General features: G+C 53.1%; 1 protein-coding gene across 1 annotated transcript; it reads left to right on the plus strand.

Annotated features, from left to right (window-relative positions):
- Window positions 1–2,587: 2,587 nt before the first annotated feature.
- Window positions 2,588–15,170, plus strand: C4AH4orf54 (chromosome 4A C4orf54 homolog). The gene is made up of 4 exons (XM_030450324.1): window positions 2,588–2,618; window positions 3,349–7,004; window positions 7,052–7,995; window positions 12,199–15,170. The coding sequence occupies exons 1-3, from the start codon at window positions 2,588–2,590 to the stop codon at window positions 7,985–7,987; spliced, it is 4,623 nt and encodes a 1,540-aa protein (XP_030306184.1). The 3' UTR covers window positions 7,988–7,995; window positions 12,199–15,170.
- The last annotated feature ends 2,671 nt before the right edge of the window (window positions 15,171–17,841 follow it).

Raw genomic sequence — 17,841 nt, forward strand, 5'->3', positions numbered from 1 at the left:
GACACATGGAAAATTCAGCAAGTATTTCTTTTGTCTGAGTAGCAGACTCCCCACATGAACTCATATTTAGACTGCATTTGTGGCACGACTGAGAAGTAGCAAAGAAACCTAAGCTTGTTCTGGGATTACATTCCTGCCTGTTTGTTTTGGCACGAGATTTTGGGGTCTGGAAGAGAAGGATGGGTAGCAAGGGGGAGGATCTGTTTTAAAAATATATACATCTTCTGCAGACCTTGTAAGGTATCCAACAGGAGCTGCTTCTAGCAAGGGCTGGAGAGAGCCACAGGGGTCTTTTTTTTTTTTTGGTCATTTGACAAGCACTTCATCCACTGCTTCTCCCAGGGGCTCAGTTTTCTCTGTGTGAGAAGGGTCTGACCCATCCAGGTGTTGTTTTTCCTCAAGACTCAGTCCTGTGCCAGGCAGACCCTTGCCCAACCCTCAGAGGAGACACCAGTTCAGTGTGAATAACAAAAATCTGATTTAATTTCCACTTGGGTTTGTTAGGGAGTTTCCATCCCAAAGTGCATGTGTGAGTATTGTATTTCCTTTTAATATATTGGGTAGCACTTGGAAACACTTTTGCTTGCTATAGGGTTTGATTGGTAACAGTAATAGATATAGGAGACCTTGGAAGAAAAACCAAATCATCTACACCATGGATGTAGTGCTGGGAAGTCAGTCCCTGTTTCCAAGCTGTGCACCCAAGCTTTGGATGTGATGCCTGAGGTTTGTTAGGCACCTCTGAAATGGGCTCTGCAAAAGCCACCAGTGAGGTAGCTGGGAGGAAAGGCTGAGGAGAAGGAATTAAGCCTCAACCCTTCAGGAATTTTACACTTTGCTCCGGGCCAGACTCCCAACAAAGCATCTCTAAGGGGCTGGCAGCATATCATGGCAAACATTTCTGATATTAAAAAAAAAGAGGAGGAAACACTTCTCATTTTTCCCTCTCCTCTAAAGCGAACACAGTGAGGAGAGGTGGGTGTTACAGATGCACTTTTTGTCAAAGGGGGTGAGGATGTGGGTGGCTCTGTGCAGTGCAGCAAGCCCTGGGTGCCACAGGAATACAGTGATGTGAGTGCCTCCACAGGGCTAGCCAGAGCTGAGAGGGAGGAAGAACAGGTGTGGATTTTATATTTATGTATTTTTGTCATCAGGGGTATAAATCCCCTGTGGTGGAGACACACATATGTTATAAACATACATGTCCAAGTGCCATTATGGTATCAGCCTCAGCTGTGAGAGCCAGCCACTGGTTTTCTAAGACTGAGTAGATTCAGTTCAAGACACCACCAAAGGAAAATAGCAAAAGAAACATCTCCAGACCATGACCGGGAACTGGAGTGTGGAAATAGATAAAAGAGTCAAGTTTCGATGCTTGTTTTGGTAGGAATCTTGTCTGGTGATCTTGGCAGGAGTATATGAACAACTTAAACCACCAGCACTTAATTGTGCAGGTTTGGGGAGCAAAGATCTGATTTATTGTATGTTCTTAATGCAGGAAAACCAAATAGGAGAGATGGGAGTAAGGTGTGAGAGACTGACACCCTGGAGCTTGGTTTGACAGCTCAGAGGGTGGGGACAGGGAGAGTGTGGAGTAGAGATCTTGTCTGAGAGGAGGCATTTGGTAAAAGAGGCAGAGCAGGGTGCAGGGATGCTACTGCTGGGAGCACTCACCAAATGAATGTAAGGGTTTAAATCATGGTATCCCTCTGCATCTGGTTGGAAAGGACTGTATTTGAGGATCTGCTGGCCTGGCTGACAACTAAAACTAAGATGTCTGTATAATAAGGTGCTAAAATGTTCTTTCTCTAGTTACGTTTTCATTATGGCTGCTTGAGACAGAGGGGCAGGTCTAAAATGTGTGTGGAGGAGCCACATAAGCTCCTGAAGCTGTGTTTTGGGAATGCTGATGCCATTTAGCATGGCTCAGGGGAGGACTGCCCAGTCTTTGCCTGCACAAGGGGAGGAGGAGCTACGTGAGCTTCGTCCAAGGAAAGATTGAGGCTGAGCAGGCACAGCACTTCTGAGAGGTGGTGCCCAGCTTCTCATGAGAAGCCCACGGGAGGCAGGACAGGCTCAGCAGGGATGGGAACCAGCTGTCCCTGCTGCATGGGGACAGCCTCACTGTGTGTCGCCTGACTTGCTCCAAACCCTCAGAGTTTGGACAATGTGTCTTGATGTTAAAATATTACCTGGTGGTGCTTCTAGCAGTAGTTTTCATGCTGTCACTCTGCAGCCTAAGAACAAAACATGTAGGGTACTAAAAGCTGGAGCCTCCTCCCTTGGTTTTCCTCTAGACAGCAGAGAGATCTTTAGCTGAAACAGGATATGAAGCCTGTCACTGCTGCAGGGACCCTCACAACCCACCACTTGGGTCAGTAAAGGAGAGAGGCCACTTTTCCTGGAGGCATCAGTGACACTTCAGCCCCACGGGGAGGATGGCAGCAGAGCAGCCTGGCTGTGGGTTGGGGTGAGGAGCTGGGAGCACTGGGAAACCTTTGTGTTGATGTGGATGGTGCTGAGGATGGTGTCCACCTCACCTCTTGGTCCCTGCATCCCTGCAGCATCCCTGGCAGAGCTATGCACCATGTCCCTCCTGACACTGCATCCAGATCCTGGTACTTGTTTTGGGGGATTCACAACCTAATGTCTGATGTTGCCAGCCTAATGCCAGCTTGCTCACCCAACCACGTGGGTGCTTATTTGGTTTTAATCTGTAAATTTAAGCTGTTATCTGCATGGTATGTTTGAGGGCTGCTGTTCCATGTTGCTCATTTGCTCCATTTCTCCTCCTCGGTGTTTTACAACCCACCTTTTCCTTCTGGAGTGATTTTTGGTGTGGCATCTTAGGGACCTTTCAGTAAAGCCCTCGGCCACTGAGGGTGAGGTGTGCCACAGAAATGCTTGTATTTATAGGTCTTAGATGCTGGTTGTTTTCCTGGATCAATGCATCTGGTGTCCCTTGGCTGGTAGCTCTCTGTCCCACGGAGCAGGGCCAGGCTGGCATTCACAGGACACTGCTCTGCAAAGCAGCTCCTGTGGCTGGGGACACGGCGTGCAGGGGGTAGTTTCGGGAAGGAAAAGAGCAGCTTGGCCACTGCTGCGTGTGACGTGGGTGCACTGGGTGCCGAGCAGCAGCCGCATCTCTGCAGGCAGGGGTGGCTCTTCCCTTCCGAAGGGTGTCCAGGCGCCTTTATTCCGTCAAACCCAGACGTTTAAAATAGGATTTTGTTGAACCGCCGTTACGTGACGCCGGCTCTATGTATAGTCCGCGCCTGGGACCGGCCAAGTGACGCCCATCATGCCAAAACCAGGAGCCACCCGAGCCCGTATTGGGACCTTCCGGAGGGCGACCGGCCACCTCCCTCCGGTGGCCAAAGGGCTCTCCGCTGTCCCGTGGCTGGTCGCGGTGCGGGGAGAACGGAGCCCGGGTAGCCCCGACCCCCGCTCTCCCCCCACCCCGGGCCGGGAGCCGGGGCGCCGGGAGGAGGAAGGGGAGGGCAGGGCAGGGGTGGGCGGCCCGTTGCCCCCCCGTCCCTGTCGGCACGTGCCTGCCCGCCTCCCCGGGACACTGCCGCGCCCCGACGGCCCCGGCATGGACGCGCCCGGCCAGCCGCTCGCCGGCCCCACGGACGCCCCCGAGGGCGCGGCGACGGAACGGGGCCCGAGCCCAGAGGCGGCCATCGAGGAGGGGGAGAAGGAGGAGGCAGCGGAGTACGTGGAGATCCGCGGCTCGCCGCCGGGACCCGAGGAGAGCAGCCAGCCCCCCCCCCGAGCTGGCCCCAGCCAGCGGTGCGGAGCCAGAGGCCGGTCCCGCAGCGGAAAGCGGAGCCGACGGGACCGCGGATGTCGGCGACTCGGCTAGCGGCGAGCTGCCGGGCGGGGCGGAGGGACAGGCACCCTCGGACCCCGAGGGGGAGGATCGCCCGGCGTCCCCGGTCGAGGAAGCTGCGGCGGGATGCGGCGCCCGGTCCTGCCCCGACTCCGGGGAGGCGGCAGGGAGCGGCGAGCCGCCGGAGGCTGGGGCCTGCCCGGAATCCTCCTCCTCCTCCTGCCCTTCGCCTGTGGCCAAGGCGGGCAATTCCTCAGTGGGCGACCCGGTATCGACGGAGGGCAAAACCTCTTCGTCCTCCTTCGGCTACGAAAGCGAGGAGGACGAGGACGCGGGGCGCAAAGCGGCCCCCCCCGGAGCCCCCCCGCGCACCCCCCCCGGCGTTGGCCGCGACGAGGCGCACTATATCAGCACGCAGGAGATCCAGCTGAGCGAGGTGGATCACGACATGGATTTCGATGCCGGGCTGGCCGCCCGCTGGGACTTCGAGGACAACAACGTGATCTACTCCTTCGTGGACTACGCCTCCTTCGGGAGCGACGAGACCGCCGGGGACACGCCGACGGAGGAAGAGGAGGAGAATAGCTGCTACCTCAGCACGACCACCAGCGACCCCAACAATCAGACTGACAGCATCGACAACACCAGCAGCACCGAGATCGTCAGCCTTACCTCCGAACACGACACCCCCGGCGGGGACAAGCGCGACAGCTCGGGGGAAAGCCGGTCCAAGGAGCCCGGCCGTCCCGGCGGGAGCCCGGCCGCCCAGCTTCTCCTATCAATCAAAGCCGCTTCCCGGGCTATAAATGAGTCTAGCAACGTGCGCGGAAAGCAAAACACTTTTTACGCTGCCAAGCATGAAAGCGACATGAGCCTCCGTGTCCCCGCGGCTCCCGAACGCGATGCGAGTTTAAAACTGGACGCGGTCCGCGACCACCCGAAAAAATTCATCGCGGTCCCCGCCCGGCTGCAGACCCGCTGCGGGGCCGGCAGGGCGGGGGAGCAGTCGAGCGGCGCCTCCAGCGCTGTCAGCGAGCTGGACGATGCCGACAAAGAAGTGCGAAACCTGACGGCCAGGGCTTTCCGCAGCCTGGCTTACCCCTACTTCGATACCCTGCGCCCCGGCTCCCGCGCCTCCTCCGCCTCCCTGCCCGACAATGCCCTGGGCATCAACCGCTGGTCCACCTACCTGGACCTCAAATGCGGCAGCCTGGGGCCGAGAGCCGAGCCCAGCCTCCTGCGCTCCGGGCGCTCACAAACCAGAGCCCTCGAGTTCGTGGTCAGCAAGCTCGACGGGGAGATCGCTCACGTCGAGGCGCCGCGGCGGCTGCGGGGGGGCTCCCGGGTGGTGACCCTGCTAGACCTCGGCGATGGCTCCGAGGCCGGGCCGCCCCCTGAGCTGGGCGGCGGGGAGCCGGCGGCGGCGGAGGGCGCCGGGGTGGGGTTCAGTAAGAAGTCCAGATTCGCCTCCAGCCTCCTCAAAAACGTCATCTCCAAAAAGATGCAGCTGGAGCACGAGTTCAAGATGGAGCGGGGCGAGATCACCGACACCTCCTACCGCGGGCTGGGCTCCGGCCGGGAGCCAGAGCCCACCGGCGGCCGGGAGCGGCAGAAGGAGGGGGGAGTGCAGCGGCAGAGCTCCCGGCACTCGGAGGGGGGCTCGGACAGCACCCCGGCGACGGCGGAGGAGGCGGGGGAGGGTGGCGGTGGCCGGTCGCCCGCCTCCAAGGCGTCGACGCCCCGCGAGGGGAACCGCAACCTGGACCGAGCGCTGTCGGAGGAGCTGTGCGAGGTGAAGCGCAGCGCTTCGGAGGCCATCAAGGCCACTTTCCTCCGCAGCCAGAATAGCGCCTTCAGGTCCTGGAAGGAGCGGGAGGCGGAGAGGAAGGAGGAGAGGGCTCCCGTCGGAAAACTTAAACTGTCCCCCAGGCATGACTGGCGGGCCGACCTGGGCGAGATCTCCGCCGGCAAATCCACCAAGATGTCCCGCTTATTCGTCCCCGCCATCCAACGCACCCCCCGGGAGAAGGAACCCGGCAAGAAAGCGACGAAGTGCTCTGCTGCCGCCGCCGCCGCTGCCTCGTTCTCGCCCCCCGACGCCAAGCCCAAAGCTCCCGAGATCAAGATCAGCCTGGGCAGCCTGCAGCAGCCCCGGGACGCCGCCTTCAGCATCGCCCAGCTCCTGACCCCGCAGATTGCGGGACGGACGCCGGAGGAGGGCAGGAGCCAGCAGCTCAGGCTGCACAAGGCTGGGGACGGCCTCGACAAGGTGCCACAATTCCTGGTGCGCGACGTCAGGGAGAGCAAGCACAGAGCCCAGGGACCCCTCCACCAGGTGCGGGACGTGCGGAAGCTCATCAAAAGCTCCTACAACTGCGACTCAGGGGACAACAGCAGCGACAAAGGCAGCGTCGCCTCCGACCAGGGCGGTCCGGAGCAGAAACCCCGGCAGCAGCTGGTCATCGCCGGCGTCCCCAGGTCCCTGTCACCGGTGGTCATCACCTGCCAGGCGGTCGGCACCAAGCCCACCGAGGCGGCAAAGGCGGCGGCCCGGGCACCGGCCTGCCCTCCGGAGGGTACCGTCCTGGTGCACCGCACCTCGGGGAGGCTGCCGGTGGCCACCATCGCCCCCAACAAGAGCGACCCGCGGCAGCCAGCCGTGCTGAAGATCGTCTCCAAATCCGCCGCGCCCTGGCGGCATCAGCCCCCGCCGCCGCCCGCCGAGAAGGGCCGGGGGCCGGAGGAGGACCCGCGGGAGGAGAGCAAAGCGGCACCGGTGCAAAACGCGCTGGAGAAGCTGACGGCGGCGGTGCGGAGCATGGAGGAGCTGTACAGCTTCAACAAGCGCGAGTGGAAGCGCAAGAGCGACCCGCTGCCCATCACCGACAGCCACGTCCTCTCCCTTATCGCCAGCCAGGAGAGGGTCGCCGGGACCCGGCCGATCCCCCCCGCCGCCGCTCTGCCCCCGCCGCCCTCGGCGGATAAAGCAGAGGAGGCGGCGAGCAAGGGGCCGGGAGACCGGCTGCCCCGCCGCCTCCCCAGCAACGCCGCCGACAAAGTCTCGGCCAAGGCGGCCGCCTTCGAGACCCTGTCCCGGCAGCGGCAGCGCGGCCCTCCGCCTCCCCGCACCGAGCCCCCCGCCGCCCCCCGCGCCCTTCTCACCCTGCGCGGAGCAACCGGAGGGACCGCAGCCCCCGCGCCGAGCAAACCTCCCCCGAGGGCGGCCTGCGGGGCCCGGCGGCTCCGCGCTCCCCCCGGCTGCCGGCGGGCGGTGCTGATGCGGAGCGCGGCCCGGACTGCGGGAACTACCTGGCCCTGCCACTGAAGGAGCCCGGCTCCCCGCCCTCCCCGCTGTCGGGGGCGGGCGGCGGCGGCGTCCGCCCCAGCCCGGTGTCGGGGCCGGCGCTGTGCGGCTTGCAGCCCTTCGGCACCGCCAAGCGCCCCGGCAGCCCCGCACCTCCGCCCGCCGAGGAGCAAACCCCCGCCGCTTCCGCCGCCCCGCCGCCCGCCGAGGGTCTGCCCGCCGCTCTCTTCCACCCGCCGCTGCCTTTCGCCGCCCTGCCCGGGGCCGTGCCGCCGTCGCTGCTCTGCTTCTCGCCCTCCGTGCCCGCGGCGGGGACGGCGGCCGAGCCCTTCCCCCAGACGCAGCGCAAGGTGCTGCTGGACGTGAGCACCGGGCAGTACTACGTGGTGGACACGCCGGTGCAGCAGCCCGTCAAGCGGCGCCTCTTCGACCCCGAAACCGGGCAGTACGTGGAGGTGCCGGTGCCCCAGCAGCCGGCCGTCGCCCCCGTCCCCCTGCCCCTCTCGCCCCTGGCCCTCAACGCCGGGCCCTACGGTGCCACCTACATGCTGTACCCCGGTCTCCTGCCCGCCGCCGCCATGCTGCCGGCCGGCACCCTGCCTCGCCCGTTGTCCCACCCGGGCAGTGACACCAGCGCCCCGCCCGAGCCCGGCAGCCCGGCGACGGCAGAGGCACCGTCCGCCGAGAGCCCCTACTATGTGGCTACCGGCAAGGGCCCGCCGCCACCGGGCCGGGGGACAGCCGACACCAAGCCGGTCATCAGCATCACGGCCCCAGCCACCGGGCCAAGGATCGTGGCGCCGCCCTCCTTCGATGGTACCACCATGCGCTTCGTGGTGGAGCACCGGTGAAGAGCCGGGTGAGTGTTAGGCCTGGGGGTCGCCAAGCAGAGTTGAGGGTTGTCCAAGCTACCTGCCACATGAGAGCTGTGCTGCAGATGCTTCTTGAGGCTTGTGATGGGCCCAAGGGCTGCAGCCAAGCCTGTGTTGGGGCTTAGAATACAAATGTAAGGTAGAAACAGCAAGGTTACACACATGGTATCTCTTGGAGCAGGTCAGTACCCCCCTTGTTCCAGCCTGGAGGCAGTCTCGGCATAAGCACATGTAGTTGCTTGACGCACAGCCTGTGTTTTTCCAGCCCTGCAGCTGGGGGAACCTCTTGCTGCTAAGGACCTCTTGACCTCAGTGGGGTCCTCTTGCTCCTGAGGAGGAAAGTGTGGCTGGGCACCTCCTCTGGACCTACTTGGCAAGCACCCCTTGGCAGTGCATTCCTGACTCCTCACCTCTCCCTTCCAAGGGCAGATGAGCATCTGTCTCTCTGCCCCGAGCCCCTGTTTTTCCCCTTCCTCAGGAAGAGCAGGAGAGGGGTGCAGTGAAGGCAAACTTCACTATGTGGAGTTCTTCCTAGCAAGATGAGGGAGCAGGATCTATGGGGTAGACCCTGATGTGCTCCCCAGTGCCATGGGGCTGCTGAGAGGGGCAGGGGTGTCTGCAGGTGCCTGCACTGCACAGCAGAGCTTGTGGGCATCATGATTTCACACAACTGCTCTGGGCCTGCCCCACCACAGTCCCACCCGTGCCCAGTTACCTAGGACTGTAACCCAGGGCCATATTCAGGGAGGCATCTGTGGGAAGGTTGAGTCTAGAGCAGGGAGGAGCTGGGTGTATGGCAGGCATGGAAACCAGGGCACAGGATGCCTTGCACAAAATAACCAAACAACAGTGACATTATCTCTTAAAGCACTTGAAATGTTAAGAAAGATTCTTCAGTGTGGGTATCACTCCTGCTTTTGTCTCGGCTCATCTTTATCTTTCACAGAGCTCCTAAAGTCTCTGATGGTTTACTGAAATCTCATGGGCTTTGTTCTTGGTGTATATCAAGAGGCCAAGAGAACAGTGGTGACAGCTGGAGGTTTGAGTTGGCCCTCAGTTGCACTGAGTTATGTTTAGGCATGTGCTTCAAGGTAAACCTTTTCTGCTGGTGTTTGGGTTATCTTTTCTTCTTTGCATTCATAGTTCTTTTAATTTGTGCCATCTACTGTGATACAGTAGATTATTTGTTGACTGAAGCCTTACTGAAATGCTCTATACATTTACTTCTTATCTGCTTGTAAATATTTTATCTCTGAAATACCATCTTTTTATCCCAGATATAGATTTAAGGTTTTTTGCACTGCCCCTTATGAGGTGACTCAGGACAGGCAAACTACCAATTCAAGTTGAGCTCTGCCTTGCTGCCCGAGTCAGTCTTGTCAGCAAAGTCTTGACAGAGCAGATGAAATAGATGAAATAGCAAAAGCTATTTGACTTTTCCATTTGGTCTGTAGGGCAGATTTAGACCACTAGCACAAGGAATGAGTTATTTCAGTGGGATTTCAGTTTAGACAACCACTGTTTTGGAGGTGGATATTTCTGTCTTACAGCAACTATTTAAATGAAAAGCAGTCACTTCTTATTCTTTGTTCAGTCTTTAAAACTGAAGCCCAGGGTATTTCCTGGTGTGATTTCCCCTTGTTTCCCTGGGGTTATCCTGCCATGCCATGCAGCTGGCTTGCCTGCAGTGCATCCCTGCCAGGGATGATGCCCTCAGCAAACTGCCTTTAATGCTGACATTAATAACTGCATGGCTGCTCTGGCTTTGGCATTATGTTGGAGCTCTGCCATTGCAAGGCAGGTGTGAAAGCTGCCCCAGAAGATCAGTGGTGCGGATTGTTGCATGCTTATTACAGAAGGTCATTCAGAAGTCGGAAGGCTTTTATCTGTTGCCACTGCTGGTGCCACAGTCCATGCTGTCATGTTGTGTGACACAGCTGGGCATGACCCTCTCGGCTCTGCTGGGGTGTAATGGATGTTACTTCTTTACCTGTTCTGAAAGTCGTTTTAACTTCATGCTGCAAGATGTGGTTAGGCTGTCATCAGGCTCTGGTTATTCACATAGCTCTCAGTGGAAAATAAGGTATGTGCCAGAGGGGAGTCTCATCTCCAGCCACCTTCTCCTCCATTTCTCTGTTCTGGCCTTGCACCTGCTCAGCATTTTCATTCACCTACATAACTTCCATGTGGCATTGGATAATTTTTTTTATCTTCTTCTCTTATTATCTATTTTTTTTGCTTCTTCTTTTCCTGTATCTCTTGTCTTTCTCTTCCTAATGAAATGCATTTCTTTGCTTGGTATAATGCTTTTTCTCTAAGAACAGGAGAGCAAGTTGATATGAATCAGAGGGTGAGCCATCAATCATATTTTCATTCCAATTGCTTATATATCATATCAGGGTTTGTTTTTTTTAATTACAGCAGTGGTGTGCAGATCCTAAAATTGGTTTTAAAACAGCCAGATTTCATCACCTAAGTGTGGGGTTTGAATGAAGCAATGTCCTCTCAGATCCCTTTTTTCCACTATTGACAAGAAGCTGAATGAATGCTCTTTCTTTCCACTCCTGTATTTCTGTCTGCAGCACACATGATCTTCTCCTTCTTTCCTTACTCCATTTGCTCCACATCTTTGTTCAGGAGCTGTGTCCCTGTGTCAGTGACTGCTCCATCTTGGTCTCTGTCACCTTGTGGGGATCATCATGGCAGAGCTGCCTGGGAGCTTTGCTGGTGGCGTGATACCCCAGCTGCTCTTGGTCCCCAAGCTTCCACACACTGCTGCTCTTACAGCACTTCTTCCTGTGGCTGGGGCTCTTTTCCACATGGGATAAAATGGTTCCTATCAGCTGGGATTCTGGCAAAATCCAAGATACCATTTCTGAACAATTCTAAAGTTTTTGGTGTGCAGCAATTATTAGGGAATATGTACATGTTTCTGAGAGGTATGGCATAACTTCTCTCCCTCCTCTGTCTTCACTCACAGTAGTTGGAGAGCTTTTAGCAGTGTTGTTATTATGTGCTGCACTTCTTCCAGCAGATAAAAAAAAAAGATCCTACTTTTGAGTTCTAGCAAACTTGCATCTGAACCTACACACCTGCTCTGTTCAAACATGTGCCTAAACTGCAGCCACCTTGTAGCTACAGGAATACATGGGACATGTATTTTTTTGTGGTGACAGCAGGCTAAATCAAATGTGAGCAGTTCTGTCACCAAAGTATGCACGTATGCTTTTATTGGTTGTGTTTCTTCCCACCTGCCATCAGACAACCCATGCCTGCCTTTGAAAAGTAATTTTTTTGGTGAACAGAACATATATATGATTTTTTTAAAGCTCATGAACTGATATTTTTAAACTCTTAGCTGTGCCCTGTTCAGCACAATGTATATTCTACATTGTTAACTCAAAAAGTCAACTTGCAGTGAAATACATGGTGTGTAGGTTTTATTTAAGCTGATGCCTTTACTGAGAATTCAGGAAAGCATTCACCCAGTGTTAGTGGGAAATACAGGAATATTCCAAGAACTAGAAGGGCTTCAGGATTTGATCTAGTAAGTCAGTCTACAAAGGGAAGTTAGCACTGGCTTGTGTTCACATCTATAGCCATAGAGGAAACTCTGGATAGTGCTTAGCCTTGATGCCAGTGGAAGCTGAGTGTGAGCTGAATGACTCTTCTTCTCCCTGATGCTTTCCTGGGCCAGTAGTGAAGTCGTAAATGTACAGATCTTGGAGCACACTGAGGAGAGGCTGTTTCACTTTTGCTTATGTGTGCCAGGCTGGATGTGAAGCCTCAAGTAAAGTGCTCAGGTTTTTAGCTGAAGTGGGTGGATGGCCTGAATCCCAGGTGGATCTCTTAGCCCTCTATCTACCTGTGTGTGGGGGGTGCCCCAGGACCAGTTTGCAGAGACCTGTGGGGTCATAAGGCTGCCCACGTTTCACACCTCAAGCACAGAGGATCAGCTCTGCTCAAAAATAAGGCTGCCACATCTCTGACTTGGTTTAAAAAGGCAGGTGCTGCTGCCTGGTTATTTGCAGTAGCTTGGGAAATCAGCAGGAGTAGTAGTGTGACTGTGAAGCAGATACTATGCACTTCCCTGCAGTAGTAAAGATTGCTCTTTAAGAGTTGTTTGTGGCAACTCTCTAAGAATCTGCTTTCTATTAATGATGTTTTTATGTTTGTTTATTTTTTTCCAGGGATAAAGAAGAAGAGTCACACTCCTTTAATCTGAAATACACTTGGTAACTCTAAAGATAAATCCTAAAAACTGCTTCTACAGTTTTCTCTTTTTTCTTTTTTTTTTTTTTTTTTTCTTCATCATACAAAATGTGTGTAAGCTTCTTGTTTTCTCCTAAATACTGCCTCCCCTCACAGTTTTGGAGTTTGCATACATATAATTATGCCAGCAACACTAAATTACTGCTCTCTTTTCTGCACAGTTGTTTTTGTGTTGCAGCCAGTGTGCAGGCTTTAGGCTTTAGTGCTGGGGGCCAGCAGTAGTAGTGCCACTACAGGTGTAAATGCAGCCGAGTTTCAGTGTGGAGCAACTTCATCCAGTTCCCTGGAATGTGTTGTGATGGTCCAGTGCAGCCCTGCAACTCTTCAAAAGCAAGCAAGCCCTCAGGTCTCTCCCCTTGCAGTGCATCAGGGCCCTCCCCAGCTGGTTTGGTCACAGCTTGTGGTCAGGTGTCTGCTTTGTCCTCTGTCCTTACACACTTGGAACAGCAGACAGACCTGTCCTACTTAAATTATCTTCAGTGTTTGTTTTTCATCACTGTTGGAAACAGGTCATGGAAATTTCAGGGAACATATTTGATTGTTTTCATTTTTGATTTGCTCCTCTGCACTGCCTTACATGTCACAAGTTGCCTTAATAACCACAGCCTTTAAACAGGGGAAAGCCAGAAACTGGGTGTAATATTTTAGACCCCAGTTCTAAAGGAGAGGACAGCATTTCTTTTTCTTTAAGCCTGCAGTCTTTTCTTCCTTAAATTACAACATTGCTGAAAACACAATCCTAGAGAGGAGTTTTTTAATGTTACAACCCAACTAACAAGCAGTCATTTCTGTAGCAGTGTTTGACAGATTTATCTGAGGGCTACATCTGTGCTATCTCTATTGGCTAAGAAAATATTTCTCCTTTGAACAGGAAAATATAAAATACAATTACTTAAAATGTAGTGACATTTATGTCCATATGTCAGACTTTGCTTGAACTGGTAATTTAGTTGCCAGCAATCAGTTTGTCTTAAAACAAAAGAACTGTTACAAATGGCAGTAAAACCAAGCTACAACAGTCTGTTCCCTGCCCAAATTTTCAGTTCAGTGCAGTGCTTTCAGAAGCCAGTAAATGTAACATCAAGCCTGAGTTATTGATGTTAAGGCTTTCTGAGGGCAACAGGTTGAAAGTCCAAAATACAAATGACAAGCTATGGAAGTCGAAATACAAAACCAAAGCATTTACTCACAGGCAGGATTTTCCTGTGCCTGTTCTCCAGGTTCCCTACTGCTGAGGGGTTTCCAGGCTTTCCCATTCTTAAAAAAGAGGTTTTCATTTCCATAAGTAACTCTGAAGCAAATTCAGCTACAGCTGCCTTTAGCAATACACCTGAGAGTGTATTTCAATGCAATTTATTTGTTTACAAGCACAATTTGAAATTGCCCTCAGGATGAAATGTGTTGCAAGTGTCCATGTAGTGAGAGATTTAAGAGACATCTTCCCATTTATCATCCTCACCGTGGAAATCCAAAGAAAAAATAGGATTCTAGCCCTATAATATGGTTAGTTAGCACACACAAACTCGGGGTTTACAGTTTCACCCAGTGTACTTGAGAGGAAGAAATAATGCATAGAAAACAAAGTGCCCAGGGTTTCAGCATGTATTTGTTGGAGCAAAACTTTGCAGGGTTGCTTTTTTTCTTTTTTCCTAGCTGCCTGTGGAGACAAAAGCAATGAAATGAGGTGATGCCAACAGCTATTTATTTTCTCAGGGGAGATTCTTGAGTGGAATGTGTCAATCCTAATGTCAAACAGTGTTTGCTTCATTTTGTGTAGCACTGAAGATGCTCTGTGTTTTACAAGGAGTTTTGTTGCTTTGCAGACCCAGTCCAGCAAAGCCTTCATGTGCATCTCTAGCCTCAAATTCTTAAGCAGATCCCTGGGAACTTCAGTGGAAGTGGAATCATTTTTTTTTTTTTTCCTCCATCAACACTGTGCTTTGCTGAACTTGGCCCAGAGTGCTGAGTGCCTTGCTGGACTGAGTCCTGGGCTCTTCACTTTATACGTGAGAAAACAGAGCTCTGGCCTTGAGATTCTAGCTGGACCCAGCAGATCATCTCATGAATGCCAGAAAAAAAAATCCAGTCATATGGTGCTCCTCCAGGTATACCCAGTGGTGAGTTCCTCCAGCTGATGGGGTGATGTGTAACCACATATCTTGGATTCAAGTCAAGCCCTCCACGTCAGGGTTCACAAGCTGCTAGTATTATGTGTTTCATGGTGCAGTCATGGTACATTACAGCTGAAATTCACCCTCTGTGCCAAGCAGGGCAAAACCCTGTGCACCACTCCAGTTCCCTCTCCCAGCCCTGCCACCAGGGGCCAGCCACTTCCCTGCATTTTGGGTCAGAACCCAGGTATAAGTGGGGCTGGAGTGATGCACAAATGTTGTTCTGCTCTTTTGCAGGAGGGTTGGTCTCAAGCAGTTAAATTTATTCCTTGGAGAATCGTTTGATGAATGGTTTCATATGTATTTATGGATTGTGTGGATTTCCTCCCCCCCTTGTCTGCTTTTACTCTTTTACTCAGAGCTTTTACTCTTTAGTGCTGATGGCCAAAGTGTCATTCCTTATACTTATAAACTAGCATCAGCTTGTGGCTCCCTGAGAACACATACTTCAAAAAATTGCTTGTGTTTCTTCCCCTATTTTCTGTTTTGTTTTGTTGTTTCTTCTTTTTATTATCTTTCCTTTTCCCTCCCTTTTTTTCAGGGGGTGGGTTATCAGTGTAAAGATATTTAAAGGTGCAAATGTGAAGTAAAGGTAATGATTGTTAAGAGGATGTGGGTGGTGTGTCTGATGAGAGAGGTGGGCTATGAGGCAAAGGGGAAAATGCTATGAACACAACATGCTGATGATTGTTGACTGGGGAGGGGGGAATAGAAACAAAGATGTGTAACTGGAGAAAAATGGACTCTTTGAGCTGCTCTCAATGTGGATGATGCCGTGGCAAGTGTGTAGGCAAGGCCTGAAGTGCTCCTGCTGCAAGATGCCCTGAGTCTGGGAGGGGAGGAGAGCAGAGCCACGCTGAGAGCTGCACGGGGAAGGCTTCGGTACCACCACGCCAGGATGGACTCTGAAACCCCTATACCAAAGTTTGTAGCTGAATGAGTTAGCATTTGTTATTATGTTGGGGTTTGGGTGGTTTGTTTGTTGTTTTGTTTGTTGTTTTTTTGTTTTGGGGGTGTTTTTTTGAATGTTATGATGAATAAAATGTATTTTTCAGTAAAAGACACACTGCAAGTAAGGCTGCAGCTTCCTGTTCAGTCACAAGTTTGCAAAGTTGCCTTCACTGGGGTGCAGAACAAGTGGTGACAGAGGCATTGTGAGGTTTGATGTGTAAAGAGTGACAGGAGAGGGGATTTCCAAAGAGAGCAGCTCCAAAACCCTGCACTCAGAGCCTCCCTGAATTTGTCCCAGTGATGTCCCTTTCTGCCCTGATCTCGCTGTATATTCTGCCCTAGTAGGACAAAGAGAAGTTGGGGCCATTGCTTCAGTTGGGTCTCTTTCATAATTTTTTTTTTTAAATCATATATAACTTTTCAAAGAAGTCATTGGTTTTACTGGTTTTAGTGGACTAACTTTGACTGGTATATGGGTTTGGTTGTCCAAAGGGCTGCATCTTTTCCTGTTGTTGTATTCAGAGAAAGCAATTGGTGGGGTGAGTAACTTTTTGATTCTGCTGATTGTTATTTTCAGTGTCTAATATGCTATCAAAAATAGAACCACATTGTTAGTGGATAGGAGTACTGCTTGCATTATTGCTCTGAAGGAGCAAATGGAAGCATTTTGATGCTTCTTTTGTTATCCTTCTACGCTGATGAAGGTAGAGCAGCTTCCTGATGTTAAATCCAAATGTTTAAAAAAAAAAAGCACAAGTCACACACTGAAAAATCACAAATGGATTTTGGAACTTGGGAAGTAAATTACACGTTTTAGAGTTTAGAAAGCACTCTCACTTGTCAGTTTTCAGTAGATGAGGGGCATGTTATAATGATCTTCCTTTTAATCACATGCTCTAGGTGCTTAAAGGAAAAGAGAATCCCACCTCATTATTTATCTGGGAGTTACACCATGTGAAGGAAGACCTCTGCTGTGAATGTCATGTATCAGAGACAGCCATCCCTACACTGCCTCGCTGGAAGCACAGATTTAGTGGTAAAACAGGGGGTTGGTGTTCATGACTTTCTCTATTCTTTGAAATTTCTCAGTTCCAGAAGGACAGGGAAATGCCTGGTTGAGTCCAGAGCAGAGCCTGCAAGATGCTGAAGGGAGTGGTGAGGAAAGGCTGAGGGAGCTGAGGGGCTCTGCAGCTTGGAGGAGAGGAGAGTGAGGGGTGAGCTCAGTGGTGTTTATAAATATGGAAAGGGTGAGTGCCAGGAGGATGGAGCCAGGATCTTCCCAGTGATGCCCAGTGACAGGACAAGGGGCAGTGGGTGCAAGCTGGAGCACAGGGAGTTCCATAGAAATATGAGGAAGATTTTTTTCCCTGTGAGGGTGAGAGAGCAGAGCAGAGGCTGCCCAGGGAGGTTGTGGAGTCTCCTTCCCTGGAGACATCCAAATCCCACCTGGGTGTGTTCTGTGTGACTGCTGGAGGTGACCCTGCTCTGGCAGGGGACTGGACTCCATCATCTCTCCAGCTCCCTTCCAAACCCTCACTTTTGTGGGATTCTTTCTGTGATTCCGTGATGAGATGTGGAGCTCAGCACTTCATTTGGGATGGGTGTCACCAGGGCCTTCAGTGCCTGGGCACAGATCCCTCTGCAGAGAGACAAACGGGTGAACTGAAGAGGGCGGGAGAGCTAAATGGTATTAATTAGAATCAAACCCTAATGAGATGAGATGTTGAAGGACCAGAAAAGGAGGCTAAGGAGCTGAAATGTGTGACGATGGGAGAGCAAACCCGACCCCAATTAATCGCAGGTGTGCAGAGCAGAGAGAAGTGCCCCAGTTATAGGGCAGCAGGCTATAAGCCCCGCCCGCCATGAGCTTGCACCTGTGTGGTGAGGGGATGGGCCCCACACAAAATGGCTGCCGAGAGGGTCCTCTGCTGGGGTCTGACCCGGCCCAATGCCGGTTCCGTGCGGCTGCCACCCCGGCTCTACACACGGGGACAGGTTGCTGTGTCTCCTGCCCTCCCAGGAAGGTTCAGTTTGGGTGTTGCAGGCTGTCCCCACCCATTGGTGAGTCCATTGTGGGCGGGTGGTGGTCGGGGGTGATGGCGGCTGAGGAGATGGGCCTGATGAGGGAGCCCTGGGCATCCCCGTGTGTGTGTGGGGAGGGGGTTGTCCCCCTGTGATGGGGAGGCCTCACCTCAGGGGTTGTGTACAATATGTGTACCTCAGTGTAAGAGAGATACTGAGGTGCTGGGGACTGTGTTTCTTCTGCAAGGACCTGGAGGATAAATCCTATGGAGAAGGAGTGAGGAGCTGGGAATGTTCAGTCTGAGGGAGAGGAGGCTGAGGGGAGACCTCCTGGCTCTGTGTAACCACCTGAAAGGCCATGGTGGAGAGGTTGGTGCTGGTCTCTCTCCCAGGGAATCGGGGATAGAAGAAGAGGGA

Source organism: Calypte anna, chromosome 4A (genome assembly GCF_003957555.1).
Source record: "Calypte anna isolate BGI_N300 chromosome 4A, bCalAnn1_v1.p, whole genome shotgun sequence".
Classification (NCBI taxonomy): Eukaryota; Metazoa; Chordata; class Aves; order Apodiformes; family Trochilidae; genus Calypte; species Calypte anna.

What these genes read in the sequence shown, in the direction of transcription:
- C4AH4orf54 (XM_030450324.1), top strand. Translation starts at nt 2,588, where the DNA reads ATGTCCCTCCTGACACTGCATCCAGATCCTG. An exon ending in GACACTGCATCCAGATCCTG is followed by an intron (nt 2,619 to 3,348) that starts GTACTTGTTTTG and finishes GACCTTCCGGAG; the next exon opens with GGCGACCGGCCACCTCCCTC. An exon ending in CCCTTCTCACCCTGCGCGGA is followed by an intron (nt 7,005 to 7,051) that starts GCAACCGGAGGG and finishes ACCTCCCCCGAG; the next exon opens with GGCGGCCTGCGGGGCCCGGC.